Below are 16,575 nucleotides of genomic sequence, written 5' to 3' on the forward strand. Positions count from 1 at the left end.
AGACTGGCCGATTCAGCCTCAGGGAGCACCTCAGATAACAGACCTTGTAAAAACTCTGACAACTCCCCATCTGGTACCGACTCGGGGATTCCACGAATCCTTACATTATTACGGCGCGACCGATCCTCCAAATCTGTAACTTTAGCTTGAAGGCCACTAACGTGATCTTCTAAAGTAGAATGGGCGTCTATAAGGTCGTTATGAGACTTGGTGAGCTCCGCCGTTTTAGATTCTAAATGATCCGTTCTGTCCCCTATAGCCGTTATGTCCTCCCGGATCCCCGCCAGCATACCTCTCAGATCCTCCTGTAAAGAAGCTCTCAGTGAGACCAGCAGGCTCTGCATTGTTTTCTTTGTCAGCGGGATGTCTGACTGGTCCGGCGCCGTGTCAGAGTTCACCACTGAGGCTCTTCTGGAGGAGCGGGAAGAAGTGGAGGCAGGGGAAGCTGCCATCTTCCCCTTCACCATGCTGCAGTCTCTGGGGAAGAGGTCTGTAAGTTTGGCTGGAGAAGGACGCTTAGCAGCTTTCCCTCTGGTCATCTTGTTCCTGGGAGGCACGCAGGTAAAACTCACAACCCCAGCCAGGAGAGAAGGAGGAATGAATCTATTTGAGCCGATTTAGAGCAGCTCACATGGGAGCTCAGAAGTTATGCAGCCAGCACCATTGCCAGTCAAGCCACGCCCCTCAGGAGTGATGTTAATGTTGCATCAAGGACTACAAAATAAACAAAGAGACAAACACCAAGTTAAAAACAAAATAACTTTAAAAGAGTGACCATCAGTACAAGGACAGACACTATTCACAAATAAGAGGAGATAAGGCCCGCTGGAGCCATAGTCCCCAGTGACACAATCCATCGGCATTCTATCTGATTAAGAGAACGCACATTATCACCACCGCGAATTCCCATATTCACATGGTCAATGCCTCTAATTTGGAGGGAATCAGGATTGCATTTATGGTTTAATTTAAAATGCCTGGGGAGAGTTTTTAAAAGGCCCTCATCCTCCACATCCTGAGCGGCCTCAATATCTCGTACATGCTCACGGGTTCTAACACGTAATTCACGTGAGGTTAGCCCGACAAAAATCAACTTACAACTACAAGTGGCATAGTAAACCACATGTGTAGTTGAGCATGTTATATAGTCCCTAATTTGGAACACACGTAGGCCGTCGGATGATGTGAAGGATGTGGATCTGACATGGTTCTTGCAGGCTAAACATTTTCCACATGGGAAGAATCCAATGTTCCTACCCCTAGATCCAAAAAGAAAGCGTGATTTTGCAGTATAGTGACTAGAGACCAACATGTCCTTTAAATTTTTACTCCGTCGTGCCGTCATCAATGGAGTAGGGGACAGTCCCTGACTAAGTATTGGATCCGTCATAAGAACCGCCCAATGTTTTTTAAGGACGGATCGCATCCTATCCCACTGTTGGTAGTAGGTGGAGATGTTTCTGATTTTACCATCACCATCCTTGTCCTTCCTATTTTTCCGGGCAGCTAAAGCTCACCCCTCTTGGTGTTCTTAGCTCTTACATAGCCCCTCCTGACGCTCCTGTTGCTATAACCCCGATCACTGAATCTCCGCCTAAGATACTTGGGTTGCTGATGATATTGTCACTGTACGTCATATTAACAAAGTAATTGTTTTGGATATATATGTGGGATTCTTTGGGTAACATGCTGACCTTACCTTATTTCTGTGATGCCCATTGTGCAGCACGTTTTTTATTTTAAATTCTGGTGCATTCTGACCTGTGTTAAATGACTTTGTCTGTGTTGTAATACTTTGTGATCATTTTTTAACGATTTTTGTACTAATGAAAATAAGCTTGACATTTATTTGTGTCATATACATGGATGTTTTGCTCCATTTTTCTTGTGTTTTCCATTTTCATAATTTAGTCTGGATATATCGGAAGGCCCGTTTTGGGATACAACAATAGCTGCTAGTAAGTGGCCTGCACTTTCACCCTCTGTAAAGTTTATCTGTTTTTCTGTTTTGTGAAGAATCTTTTTTGTCGCCAAACCGAGTAAATGATCCTTTAGTTTTAAAGTTTCTGTAAAGTGAACCTGTCAGCAGGATTTTGTGAAGTAAACTACAGACACTCTCCGGTTGGCAGTGTTAAACTGATTAAAATGATACCTGGAGTGAAGAAATCTGTCTTGTGGTTCTTGTGTAATCAGTGTTAGAAGTTTGCAGTTATTGAGAAGATCTAGGACTGTATAGCAGCGAAAATGCTACATCAAACAAGGATGGGACAGTATTCCTCTCCCAAAATCCAGCAATTGGTCTACTCACTTCCTAGACGTATTTTACAGAGTTACAATATTTTTGGAACTGGGGTTGTACCAAAACTTATTAAAGATAAGGAAAGCTGCCTATATATAGCATAACAAACTATCACAATGCAGCAGTTTAAAAGGACAAAGAAAAAAAAATTCCAGTTGATGATGCAGTGACTGTTTTCTGTTGACTGGTTGGAATAAAGGCCTATATTATGTGTTAGTGGTTGTCCTCGCTTGCCGTGTCTCCTGTAGTAAATAGGTTTGTTCTTTTACCAACAAAAATTAAGCTATAATATAAATCTTCCCTTAGGCCTGGACTTCTAATCACCATGCAAGCATTTTCAGAAGAGGATCGACTCCTCTGGATGGAAGTACTAGGTGGAAAAGAATCTGTAAGTCAATCCAATCTGGCGATTTACACATGTATTGCTTTTCAGTTGAATGACTCGTATAAAACCCATATGGCTTCCAGTGATGACATTTTCTGATTTATGAAAAATGATGATAAAATGTAATTAAAGTGCCCTTCATAAGCAGTTCATAGCCTGATCACAAAATGCTCACTGTGGTCACAGCTGCTGTAAGGTTTAACCCCTTCATGACCTTTTGATTTTTTTTTTTTTTTGTGTGTGTTTTCCTCCTCTTACACCAATACCCATGACTTTAATTTTCAATCCCCGTATTCTTATGAGGACTTGTTTATTGCAGAATGAGTTGTACTTTTGAATGACACCATTCTTTTTATCATGTAATGCACTGAAAGGCAGGAAAAAAAATTCCAAGTGCATTGAAAATGCAAAAAAAGTGCAATTCCACAAATTGTTTTTGTATTTTTTTATTTACCATGTTCACTATACGGTAAAACTGATTTAGCAGTATGATTCTCTAAGGTCATTATGTGTACGCAGATACCAAACATGTATAGTGTTTTTTTGTTTGTTTGTTTTTTGTTGAAATGTTTAAAAAAATTGGGAAATTTGTAATGAAAAAAAAAACACTTTCTCTGAAGTTGCCATTTCCCGAGACACGTAAGGTTTTTACTTTCTCGGGATCTGGAATTGTGTGAGGGGTTATTTTGTGTGCCCTGAACTGATGTTTAATACCATTTTAGAGTAGATACAAAGTTTTCATCACCTCTTATTTCATTGTGTTGCATTGTTGGGACTGCCAACAAAATGTCATTCTGGCATTTTGATTTCTTTCCCCATTACGCTGTCCACAGATCGGATTCCTTTATTTTATATTTTGATAGACTAGACTTTTATGAACGCAGCGATACCAAATATATGTATTTTTTTAATGTTTCGATTTTAACGGTGCAAAACGGGGGTGATTTGAACTTTTTGTGTTTTTTTTTGTTTTTTTCTTATATACTATATATACTGTGTGTGTGTGTATATATATATATATATATATATATATATATATATATATATATATGAATGTATGTGTGTGTATCACCAACCAATCACGCAGCATCTTTCATTTCACCATAGCTGTTCAGAAGAAGCTGAGCTGTGATTGGTTGCTATGAGCAAGTTTTCCCACTTGACTACACCTCAGCAGACACTGACATGGTGGGTGAAATCTAGCATCCCCTGGGAACATAACCTCCCAGAAATTGTCTGCCCCTCAGACAGGAGCACGGAGCACATGACAGAAAAGAATCCTCCCTCCCGTGGACCATTGGTATGCAAGTTAGGGCAAATCCACTCAGCGTTTTGGTACTGACCCCAGGCCTTTCTTAAAGGGATCTCCGGTATGAAAGGCAGGGCAAATCCATCCAGTGCTTTGGTTCTGACCCCTTGCCTCTTTTAAAGGGATCCTCGGTATGGAAGTCAGGGCAATTGCCTTCAAATGCTCTGGTACTGACCCCAGGCTCTCTTAAAGGGATCTCCTGTACGGAAGTTAGGGCAAATCCCTCAGCGCTCTGGTTCTGATCCCAGGCTTTCTTAAAGGGATCCCCGGTATGGAAGTGAGTGCAAATCCAATCTGCACTTTGGTACTGACCCCAGTCCTCTCTTAAAGGGAACCCCAATATGGAAGTCAGGGCAATTGCCTTCAAATGCTCTGGTACTGACCCCAGGCTCTTTTAAAGGGATCTCCTGTACGGTAGTTAGGGCAAATCCCTCAGCGCTCTGATTCTGACCCCAGGGTTCTATTAAAGGGATCATTGGTATGCAAGTCAGGGCAAATCCACTCAGCGCTCTGGTTCTGACCCCAGCCCTCTCTTAAAGGGATTCCCGGTATGGAAGTCAGGGCAAATCCCTTAGCGCTGTGGTTCTGACCTCAGGCCTCTCTTAAAGGGATCCCCGGTATGGAAGTTAGGACCGTTCCACTCAGCACTGTGGTTCTGACCCCAGGGTCTCTTAAAGGGATCATTGGTATGGAAGTTAGGGCAATTCCACTAAGCGCTCTGGTTCTGACCCCAGGCTGACGGGGTTATGTGGGATATTAGGGGTAGTAGTCCGGTGGCTCTGGCTGACAGGATGATGTGGGATATTAGGAATATTGTGTTTAAAGCAGATTGGTAATTAAAGCTTAACATTGTTTATTTTACAACAATTAAAACCTAAAGTGCCAAGAAGTGCAAAAAGTACACGTGCTAAAGTGCAAATAAAACAGCAACCTGTGCTATACCGCCTTTTTGTTGATTTATATATTCTTTTCTGAAGGACCAATATTTTACATATAGCATATAATGCCTTGGTATCAATATCTAGGTCTCTATGGGACCAATATTTTTGTTATTATAATACCTTGGTATCAGTATCTAGATATCATATTTGCACATATTTGTTTTATTTGCACTTTTGTACTTTTTGCACTTCTTGGCACTTTAGGTTTTTAATTGTTGTAAAATAAACGTTAAGTTTTAATTACCAATCTGCTTTAAACAGAATTGAACTATTATTGGTACCTCGGCCCCTGCTTGATATAATGGATATTAGGCGTAGTAGTCCGGTGGCTCTGGCTGACTGGACGATGTGGGATATTAGCGGTAGTAGTCCGGTGGCTCTGATGGGACGATGTGGGATATTAGGGGTAGTAGTCTGGTGGCTCTGGCTGACTGGATGATGTGGGATATTAGAGGTAGTAGTCCGGTAGCTCTGGCTGACAGGATGATGTGGGATATTACAGTGAATGTGGCTATGCGGAGTGGGCGGGGCTATACACTCAGAGATATATATATATATATATCTATCTCTAATATATAAAGCTCAAGTGTGTGTATGTATGTATGTGTGTGTGTATGTCCAGGATTGGCATCCGCACCGTCGCAGCTACAGCCACAAAATTTGGCTTAGTCACACGTCTGGACCCCGAGAGCATCCTAAGCTATGTTGTGAGGCGAAACCCCGCGCGTTCCAATTCACCAAACAATTTTGCCCCTATCTACATAATGGGGGGAAAAAGTGTGTGTGCGTGTATCAAGCCCCGCCCCTCATTATGATGTCATAATGGTTGCCATGGAGACGCTGATGTCATCATAGGTTGCAAGCCCCACCGCTCATTATGATGTCATAATGGTTGACTATGAGATGAAGGATGTGTGATGGGTATATGGGCACTCGACTATGGGATGGAGGATATGTATGATGGGTATATGGGCACGGGCCTATGGGATCGTGGATATGTATGATGGGTATATGGGCACGGGACTATGGGATGGAGGATGTGTGATGGGTATATGGGCACTCGACTATGGGATGGAGGATATGTATGATGGGTATATGGGTACGGGCCTATGGGATCGTGGATATGTATGATGGGTATATGGGCACGGGACTATGGGATGGAGGATAATTATAATTTGCTGTTACTAACCACAGTTAGTTACTATGCCCGGGCAGCGCAGGGCTCTTCAGTGTGTGTGTATATATATATATATATATATATATATATATATATATATATATATATATATATATATATATATATATATATATATATATAATATATTTACATTACAGTTGGGTCCCTATATATTTGGACAGAGACAACATTTTTCTAATTTTGGTTCTAGACATTACCACAATGAATTTTAAACAAAACAATTCAGATGCAGTTGAAGTTCAGACTTTCAGTTCTCATTTGAGGTTATCCACATTAAAACTGGATGAAGGGTTTAGGAGTTTCAGATCCTTAACATGTGCCACCCTGTTTTTAAAGGGACCAAAAGTAATTGGACAATTGACACCAAGGCTATTTCATGGACAGGTGTGGGCAATCCCTTCGTTATGTCATTCTCAATTAAGCAGATAAAAGGCCTGGAGTTGATTTGAGGTGTGGTGCTTGCATTTGGAAGTTTTTGCTGTGAAGGAAACATGCGGTCAAGGGAGCTCTCCATGCAGGTGAACCAAGCCATCCTTAAGCTGCAAAAACAGAAAAAACCCATCCGAGAAATAGCTACAACATTAGGCGTGGCAAAATCTACAGTTTGGTACATCCTGAGAAAGAAAGAAAGCACTGGTGAACTCATCAATGCAAAAAGACCTGGGCGCCCACGGAAGACAACAGTGGTGGATGATCGCAGAATTACCTCCATGGTGAAGAGAAACCCCTTCACAACAGCCAACCAAGTGAACAACACTCTAGGAGGTAGGCGTATCAATATCCAAATCTACCATAAAGAGAAGACTGCATGAAAGTAAATACAGAGGGTTCACTGCACGGTGCAAGCCACTAATAAGCATCAAGAATAAATAGGCTAGACTGGACTTTGCTAAAAAAAACATCTAAAAAAGCCAGCACAGTTCTGGAAGAACATTCTTTGGACAGATGAAACCAAGATCAACCTCTACCAGAATGATGGAAAGAGAAAAGTATGGTGAAGGCGTGGTACAGCTCATGATCCAAAGCATACCACATCATCTGTAAAACACGGCGGAGGCAGTGTGATGGCTTGGCATGCATGGCTGCCAGTGGCATTGGGTCACTAGTGTTTATTGATGATGTGACACAGGACAGAAGCAGCCGAATTAATTCTGAGGTATTCAGAGCCATACTGTGTGCTCAGATCCAGCCAAATGCAGCCAAACTGATTGGTCGTCGTTTCATTCTACAGATGGACAATGACCCAAAACATAAAGCCAAAGCAACCCAGGAGTTTATTAAAGCAAAGAAGTGGAATATTCTTGAATGGCCAAGTCAGTCACCTGATCTCAACCCAATTGAGCATGCATTTCACTTGTTAAAGACAAAACTTCAGACAGAAAGGCCCACAAACAAACAGCAACTGAAAACCACCGCAGTGAAGGCCTGGCAGAGCATCAAAAAGGAGGAAACACAGCGTCTGGTGATGTCCATGAGTTCAAGACTTCAGGCAGTCATTGCCAACAAAGGGTTTTCAACCAAGTACTAGAAATGAACATTTTATTTACAATTATTTAATCTGTCCAATTACTTTTTGGTCCCTTTAAAAACAGGGTGGCACATGTTAAGGAGCTGAAATTCCTAACCCTTCATCCAATTTTAATGTGGATACCCTCAAATGAAAGCTGAAAGTCTGAACTTCAACTGCATCTGAATTGTTTTGTTTAAAATTAATTGTGGTAATGTCTAGAACCAAAATTAGAAAAATGTTATCTCTGTCCAAATATATATGGACCTAACTGTATATTCGTAATCATTAGGGTGTGTGTGTGCACATGCTGCGGATCCGCAGCGGATTTGGTCCTCCGGATCCACAGCAGTTTCTGTTGCGGTGTGCAGTACCATTATAATCAATGGAAAACAAAAACCGCAGTGCACACTCTGCAGAATTTTCCGCGCGGATTTGCTGCGGTTTCAAAACCGCAGCATGTCACTTCTTTGTGCGGAATCCATTGTCCAGGTGTCAAACCGCAGGAGAAAACCGCAGGCTAATCTGCAGATAAACCGCAGATCTTTTGACCTGCGGATTTACCTCCGGATTTTGCAAAATCCGCGCGGAAAATTCCGCAGCAGAATCCGCAGCGTGTGCACTAGGGTGACCGGATCTCATATGGGGGGGAAAAATGTCAGAATCTTGTTCGTCTGGACCCCACAAAACGATTCCCCTTTCCAGATATTGAGATAGCCAAAATTTGAGCTCGATCAAACGACGTTAACCCGTGCCGCTCGTCGCTCAAAGTTTGAAAAAATCTAAATTGAGGTATTTTAAGATTTAGGTATTTTGCATAGTCTGTTAGACTATAAAGAATGTGACAACAACATTGCAGAAATAGCCCTGACCAAATTTTCGAACCATTTGTGGTATTTGAATGCAGAGTTGGTGGGATTATCGTTTTTTGATCCCACCATTACAGACAATGAAAAGTTGTTAATGGCTAATAAATTGCTCAGTAGCACAGATGAACCATCAGAGCACGCTAACCTACATGAGTTGATAATTTTACATAGTTATCTAATCTATTCTAGAGCTTTTGTTAAAGTAGTTTTTGAAACGTCAGAATATAATGCTCGGCATTTGCTTACAACTTGCAGGACATATTGCTTTTGTTCTTCATCTTTTGTCAGAAGGTCGTTAAAGTCGGTTACTTCCTACCTCTTTTAATTTTTCTTTCCTAACTTTTGGATTTACAACCCTAGCGTGCTCTGATGGTTCATCTGTGCTACTGAGCAATTTATTAGCCATTAACAACTTTTCATTGTCTGTAATGGTGGGATCAAAAAACGATAATCCCACCAACTCTGCATTCAAATACCACAAATGGTTCGAAAATTTGGTCAGGGCTATTTCTGCAATGTTGTTGTCACATTCTTTATAGTCTAACAGACTATGCAAAATACCTAAATCTTAAAATACCTCAATTTGGATTTTTTCAAACTTTGAGCGACGAGCGGCACGGGTTAACGTCGTTTGATCGAGCTCAAATTTTGGCTATCTCAATATCTGGAAAGGGGAATCGTTTTGTGGGGTCCAGACGGACAAAATTCCGACATCGATTTTTTGCGGTCACCCTAGTGTGCACACACCCTTATAATTGGTTATAACTAACCGTAGTTAGTTACTATGCCCGGGCAGTGCTGGGCTCTTCAGCTAGTCATAATATAATTTTAAAAGCTTTTTCTCCTTGCTGTATTTTTTAGGCCCTTTAGTGGGCTTGAAGCTGCGATCGTCCAATCACTTGTGATGTACATGGCAGTAATCATGATCTCCTGTTGATCTCCTGTGAACGTAAGGACAGGTACAGGGGTCATCCTTAAACCCCTGGCTGTCATAAAAACTCATCATTACCCCGTGATCACTTGCTTGACAACGATATTTAACTGGTTAACAGCTGTATTCAAAGCTCTTAAAGGGAATCTGTCACCCCTTTTTTGAGATATCATATAGTGATATCATTCAATTGTGTGTCACATAAGGATTCTCTTAGTACTTTTGCTTCCCCCTGACCCCGCACCTTTCATGCATAAATACCTTTTTTATATCGGTTTAGGCTAGTTTCACACTTGCTTTTTTTTGCAGCGCGTTTTTCCCGCAAAAAAACGCATTAAAAAAACGCATACAAATGCATACAAACGCTGCGTTTTTTTCAAGCATTTTTATGCGCATGCAGGAAAAAAACGCAGCGTTTTTGCGCGTTTGTATGCGTTTTTTGTGCGTTTGCGTTTTTTTACAGATTTTGGAAAAACCCCACAAAAATGAAAAAACAACCATTCAACAACACACAAGACCAATGGGACTTCATTGTGGGTGTGGTATGTTAATATATAGACCCTGTCTACAGTATTCTTCACATTTGCTTGATTCTTCTCGTGACCATGGATCTGCGCTGGAAGAGTTTTCACTTCAACTTGGATTTGGACATCACGATGGCTCAGGCGTATGCAGTTGCTTGCCATGAACAAAGGAAGAGAGAGAGGCAGCGAAGACGGCGGCGTATGTGGATACATCCGATTGTTGAACTCCGGGAGAGCCGTGGGGCATACCACACCCTCTACAGCGAGCTACAGGCAAACCCGGAGAAATTTACAGATTATATCAGGATGTCCCACGAAAGTTTCATGGATTTGCTTGCTCGTGTCCAACAATCCATCCGGAGACAGGACACACAGCTCCGTCGTGCGATTCCTCCTGAGGAACGGCTACTGGTGACATTACGGTATGTTTTAAAAACCAAGGGGTGCGGTCTGATGTTTTTTTTTTTAAATTTAGTATTCAAAACCTTGGGTAATTAGTTTTCGTGAATGTACTAATATTTTATTTTATAGTTTTTTAAAATAATATACATAAATATTAATTTTACTTCTTTGTCTGTTCACAGATTCCTGGCGACTGGAGAAACCCTATCTTCACTACACTTCCAGTACCGTATTGGAATCTCTACCTTGTCTGGAATTGTTGCTGACACCTGCCGGGCTCTCTGGAATGTTCTTTGCCCAGAATTTATGCCCCTGCCCACCGCTGAAAAGTGGATGGAAATTGCTGACAAATTCTGGACAGTATGCAATTTTCCCAACTGTTTGGGAGCTGTTGATGGTAAACACATACGGATCATCAAACCCCAAAGAACGGGATCTGAGTACTATAATTACAAAAAGTACTTTTCAATAGTACTCATTGCGATTGCGGATGCCGGATGTATGTTTGTAGCAGTGGACATTGGAGCATTTGGCCGTGGTAATGACTCACAGGCTTTTAAAAACTCAGACATGGGCCGGAGGTTGTATGGCAACCAATTTAATTTCCCTATGCCACGGCCTCTTCCTCACACCGAAGCTCCGCCACTGCCCTTTGTAATGGTTGGCGATGAGGCTTTTCAAATGTGCGGAAACTTACTCAAACCCTACTCCAGCCGGGACTTGGACCACACCAAAAAAATATTTAATTACAGGCTGACCAGGGCCAGAAGAACTGTCGAGTGTGCTTTTGGGATTCTTGTTTCCAGATGGCGAATTCTGGGCACAGCCATTAATCTTAAACTTGAAACAGTCGATGAGGTGGTGAAGGCCTGTGTGGTTCTACATAACTTTGTGATGGCTAAAGAGCACCCGACCTTTGAACTGGACGATGATGCTCCTAACCCATTGCCTGAATTCACTCAGCACACTCTCAGGTCATCCGTTGAAGTTGGCCAAATGAGGGACCAATTTGCGGCCTACTTTATTTCTGATGTAGGACGGGTGCACTGGCAAGATGAAATGGTGTAATGTTTTTGTTTGTTTATGGTAATAAAAAACCTTATTTGATACCATTACTGAGTGCACTATATTTTTTAAACTCCAATTTATTAAAAAACTTCCCATGTATAACTGAATTTTTTGATGTTCACACACCTGGGCAGGTAAATACACATATGAGTTAAAATGCAGCATTGCTAGTCTGCGTGAAATATATTGGAACGAGCAAAGCTGCAGGCCATGAATCAGGAAACCATTTTTTTTCAAGAGAAAATTGTGCAACTAGTTGAAAACAAAGTATGTGATTTTCTCAAAACACAACCCTCAAAACCCAACCCCAATGAAAGTCCATGGGGAATACAAGTCAGCATTGAGTGGATGAATGTAATCTGCTCCATTCCAACTTACAAGTTATTACACTAGGCCTTGGAATGACTATACTAGGCCGTGGTATTTCAAATATGAGTATAGTATGCCTTGGGCCTACTAGTATAGTCATATGTGAAATACCACGGCCTAGTATAGTCATAACAAGGCATACTCAATTTTTGCCAACTAGGATCTTGTTTCACGAAGTTTGCTTTTCATGAAACCAGATTCTAGTTGGTAAAAATAGAGTTATTACACTAGGCCTTGTAATGACTACACTAGGCCGTGGTATTTCAAATATGAGTATAGTAGGCCTTGGGGCTAGTAGTATAGTAATACGTGAAATACCACGGCCTAGTATAGTCATACCAAGGCCTACTGTAATAACTCGATTTTTAACAACTAGCATCTTGTTTCACAAAAAACAAACTGGTGAAACTAGAAAGAAACTTATTTTTAAGACAAGTTTCAACAGTTTGTTTTTCATGAAACCAGATTCTAGTTGGTAAAACTAGAGTTATTACACTAGGCCTTGGAATGACTATACTAGGCCGTGGTATTTCAAATATGAGTATAGTAGGCCTTGGGCCTACTAGTATAGTCATATGTGAAATACCACGGCCTAGTATAGTCATACCAAGGCCTACTGTAATAACTCGATTTTTAACAACTAGCATCTTGTTTCACAAAAAACAAACTGGTGAAACTAGAAAGAAACTTATTTTTAAGACAAGTTTCAACAGTTTGTTTTTCATGAAACCAGATTCTAGTTGGTAAAACTAGAGTTATTACACTAGGCCTTGGAATGACTATACTAGGCCGTGGTATTTCAAATATGAGTATAGTAGGCCTTGGGCCTACTAGTATAGTCATATGTGAAATACCACGGCCTAGTATAGTCATACCAAGGCCTACTGTAATAACTCGATTTTTAACAACTAGCATCTTGTTTCACAAAAAACAAACTGGTGAAACTAGAAAGAAACTTATTTTTAAGACAAGTTTCAACAGTTTGTTTTTCATGAAACCAGATCCAAGTTGGTAAAACTCGAGTTATTACACTAGGCCTTGGTATGACTATACTAGTCCGTGTTATTTCACATATGACTATACTAGGCCTTGGGTTGGTTTTTAACATGTATTTACCCATCAGTGTGTGTGAGCGGCGCAAACAACATTAATGAAACTTAGTAATGGTGAACCACAAATGTAAATTTATTTTTTATCACAAAAATAAACCAAAAAATTATTTTTTACGGCGTTTGGGGGCAGATGGTTTCAATTTGGGGGTGTGCAGGGAATATGCAACACTTGCTGTTGAAGACGGTGTTTGAGGGGAAGGGGCAACAAAACTTGTGGGGGAAGGTAGTCCAGTTAAGGGAATTAAACTAGGAACACTTGGAGGAGAGGAAATCTGTTCAGGTACATTAGTTGTAATGGCATGTCGCCGTAGGCTTGTGTGCCTGGACCGACTTTGGCCCAATGCCCGCCTTGAAAGATTTCGCCTTGAACTAGGGGCAAATATTGAGTGTAGGTCCCCCGTCTGCAGGTGTGGCTGCTGCTGCTGCTGAGGTGGCGGCTGCTGCTGCTGAGGTGGCGGCTGCTGCTGCTGAGGTGGCGGCTGCTGCTGAGGTGGCGGCTGCTGCTGAGGTGGCGGCTGCTGCTGAGGTGGCTGCTGCTGCTGAGGTGGTTGCTGCTGCTGAGGTGGTTGCTGCTGCTGAGGTGGTTGCTGCTGCTGCTGAGGTGGCTGCTGCTGAGGTGGCTGCTGCTGAGGTGGCTGCTGCTGCTGAGGTGGCTGCTGCTGCTGCTCTTCGTTGTCAGTGCTCGTCCTTGCAGGAGGACTTGTGGCGGCAGTGATGGTCCAGGTTTGCAGAGTGGTGGTGGCAGGGCTACTACATGTTGTTGTAGCGGCAGGGCTGTTCCATGTTTGCCTAGTGGTGGCTGAGCTCCACGCATGCATGGGAGTGGCGGTGGTGCTCCAGACAGGAGCAGCGCTTGCCATGGTGGTGTCGGTGAAGTGACCAGCTGCACTCAGACTTGTGGTGGTGTAACGGTGGGTGTCCTGGCTTTGAATAGAGGTGTCCATGCAGTGGTATGCAGCACAAGTCGGTAGTGAGGTGAAGCGAGTCAATGGTGGCACAGGTGGAAAGGACACCACTGACTGCTGACCGTACCGATTATGCTGCATAGCCTGCAAGAAAGCATTGTTGCAGGCCTGCAGCACATTCAGCTGTTGATCAGGACTAAGGTGTTCCGCCATGCCCTTTTCAATCTTACTAAAAAAATGGTGTGCTGGTCTGTTGAGGTCGGCCTCCAGACGGTCAAGGCGCTGTTCTACAGAATTGAAGCGGTGTTCAAAGTGGTTAAAACCACGTTCCATGAGTGCAAAACCGCTTTCAACTCTGTCGGACAGTGACTTGAGGCTGGAATTAAATGTCTCGCTCAAATGCATAATCTCGGGCAAGACATTCCTGTCCAAGGCCCTCTGCCGCTGGCGGGTAGTGCCCGCATAACCAGTGGCAGAGACCTGGGACAGGGGAACACCTGATGGCCCAGCTTCCTGGTCACCAGCTGTGTGTGTGGTTGACCTGCAAGGTGCTTCCTGGCTGTCGGATGGCTGGGACGGGTCAGAGGACGTCCGAGGAAGGACCGCTCCAGGGCCAGGTTGCAGGGTGCTGCTCCAGGTGCTGTTGAAGACAGGAAAATCATTACTACCATGCCTTTACAAGAAGCATCAGCTGTGGATTAGAAAAACACAGATTAATAAAAATAAAAACCCAAAATTTATAATACTTACGATCTCGTGGCAAGGACCGGTCTTAGGAACTGCAACGCGTGATAGTGACGGTATCTAGTTCTGGTCCTTGACGCAGATCCACTGCGAACCTGGCCCTCAGCACGAACATCACTGTTGAAGCGGTCCTTGATCGAACGCCAACGTGTTCGGACTTTGTCCACTGTTGATAAAAAAAAAACAGTGCCGTCAAGGACAACAGTCACTGCGGCACAATGTAGCAATACAATACTCAAAGCAGTCACTGTAGACCCCGATGACACTGTTGGGTTTCCTGCTAGAATACACTTAGCACGAAACCCAACAGTGCCGTCAAGGCCAACAGTCACTGCGGCACAATGTAGCAATACAATACTCAAAGCAGTCACTGTAGACCCCGATGACACTGTTGGTTTTCCTGCTAGAATACACCTAGCACGAAACCCAACAGTGCCGTCAAGGACAACAGTCACTGCGGCACAATGTAGCAATACAATACTCAAAGCAGTCACTGTAGACCCCGATTACACTGTTGGGTTTCCTGCTAGAATATGCCTAGCACGAAACCCAACAGTGCCGTCAAGGACAACAGTCACTGCGGCACAATGTAGCAATACAATACTCAAAGCAGTCACTGTAGACCCCGATGACACTGTTGGGTTTCCTGCTAGAATACACCTAGCACGAAACCCAACAGTGCCGTCAAGGCCAACAGTCACTGCGGCACAATGTAGCAATACAATACTCAAAGCAGTCACTGTAGACCCTGATGACACTGTTGGTTTTCCTGCTAGAATACACCTAGCACGAAACCCAACAGTGCCGTCAAGGACAACAGTCACTGCGGCACAATGTAGCAATACAATACTCAAAGCAGTCACTGTAGACCCCGATGACACTGTTGGGTTTCCTGCTAGAATACACCTAGCACGAAACCCAACAGTGCCGTCAAGGACAACAGTCACTGCGGCACAATGTAGCAATACAATACTCAAAGCAGTCACTGTAGACCCCGATTACACTGTTGGGTTTCCTGCTAGAATATGCCTAGCACGAAACCCAACAGTGCCGTCAAGGACAACAGTCACTGCGGCACAATGTAGCAATACAATACTCAAAGCAGTCACTGTAGACCCCGATGACACTGTTGGGTTTCCTGCTAGAATACACCTAGCACGAAACCCAACAGTGCCGTCAAGGACAACAGTCACTGCGGCACAATGTAGCAATACAATACTCAAAGCAGTCACTGTAGACCCCGATTACACTGTTGGGTTTCCTGCTAGAATACGCCTAGCACGAAACCCAACAGTGCCGTCAAGGACAACAGTCACTGCGGCACAATGTAGCAATACAATACTCAAAGCAGTCACTGTAGACCCCGATTACACTGTTGGGTTTCCTGCTAGAATATGCCTAGCACGAAACCCAACAGTGCCGTCAAGGACAACAGTCACTGCGGCACAATACAGAGCAGGGAAATACTCACTAAACGCCTTTTTGGAGGATGCTGTGGCGCTGTCCCAGCCATCCATCAACGCTGCGGCCACCTCATTCCATAGCCGCCGGGTCACCACAATGTCCTTGTGCAGCCGGTCACGGCTGTCCCACAACGGCGAACGCTCCTGGACCAGGCTGATGAGCTGCTCATTATCCAGGTAGACGTCTTCATCCCGTTGTGGAACCTAGACAAAACACATTCATTAGAATAATCAAATTTAAATTGAATAAAAAGTTACAAAAAAAGAAACATAAAAAAGAGTAAAAATAGAAGATAAAAAATAAAGAACATTACAAATCATTTGATACTTACATTCCGTATCACCACCGGGACTTGGCTTCGCTGCTCCTGCTCTTCGCCCTCACTAGTCCCGTCCGCAGAAGATGATGATGACGATGTCTTAAAAAAGTTGAAAAAAACGTAAGAGATTTGGAGAAGCAGCAGATATACAGTGGGGAAAAAAAGTATTTAGTCAGTCAGCAATAGTGCAAGTTCCACCACTTAAAAAGATGAGAGGCGTCTGTAATTT

General features: G+C 43.0%; 1 protein-coding gene across 2 annotated transcripts in view; it reads left to right on the plus strand.

Annotated features, from left to right (window-relative positions):
• The window catches only part of ARHGAP10 (Rho GTPase activating protein 10), a 421,521-nt gene that overhangs the window by 171,444 nt on the left and 233,502 nt on the right, over positions 1-16,575 (plus strand). For both annotated transcript variants that reach the window (XM_073576247.1, XM_073576246.1), the window contains one exon: positions 2,606-2,687. In XM_073576247.1, the coding sequence (XP_073432348.1) occupies positions 2,606-2,687 (82 nt within the window). The remainder of the gene's footprint in view (positions 1-2,605; positions 2,688-16,575) is intronic.

This window comes from Dendrobates tinctorius, unplaced genomic scaffold (genome assembly GCF_039654945.1).
Source record: "Dendrobates tinctorius isolate UK_male_01 unplaced genomic scaffold, ASM3965494v1 ptg000008l, whole genome shotgun sequence".
Taxonomy (NCBI): Eukaryota; Metazoa; Chordata; class Amphibia; order Anura; family Dendrobatidae; genus Dendrobates; species Dendrobates tinctorius.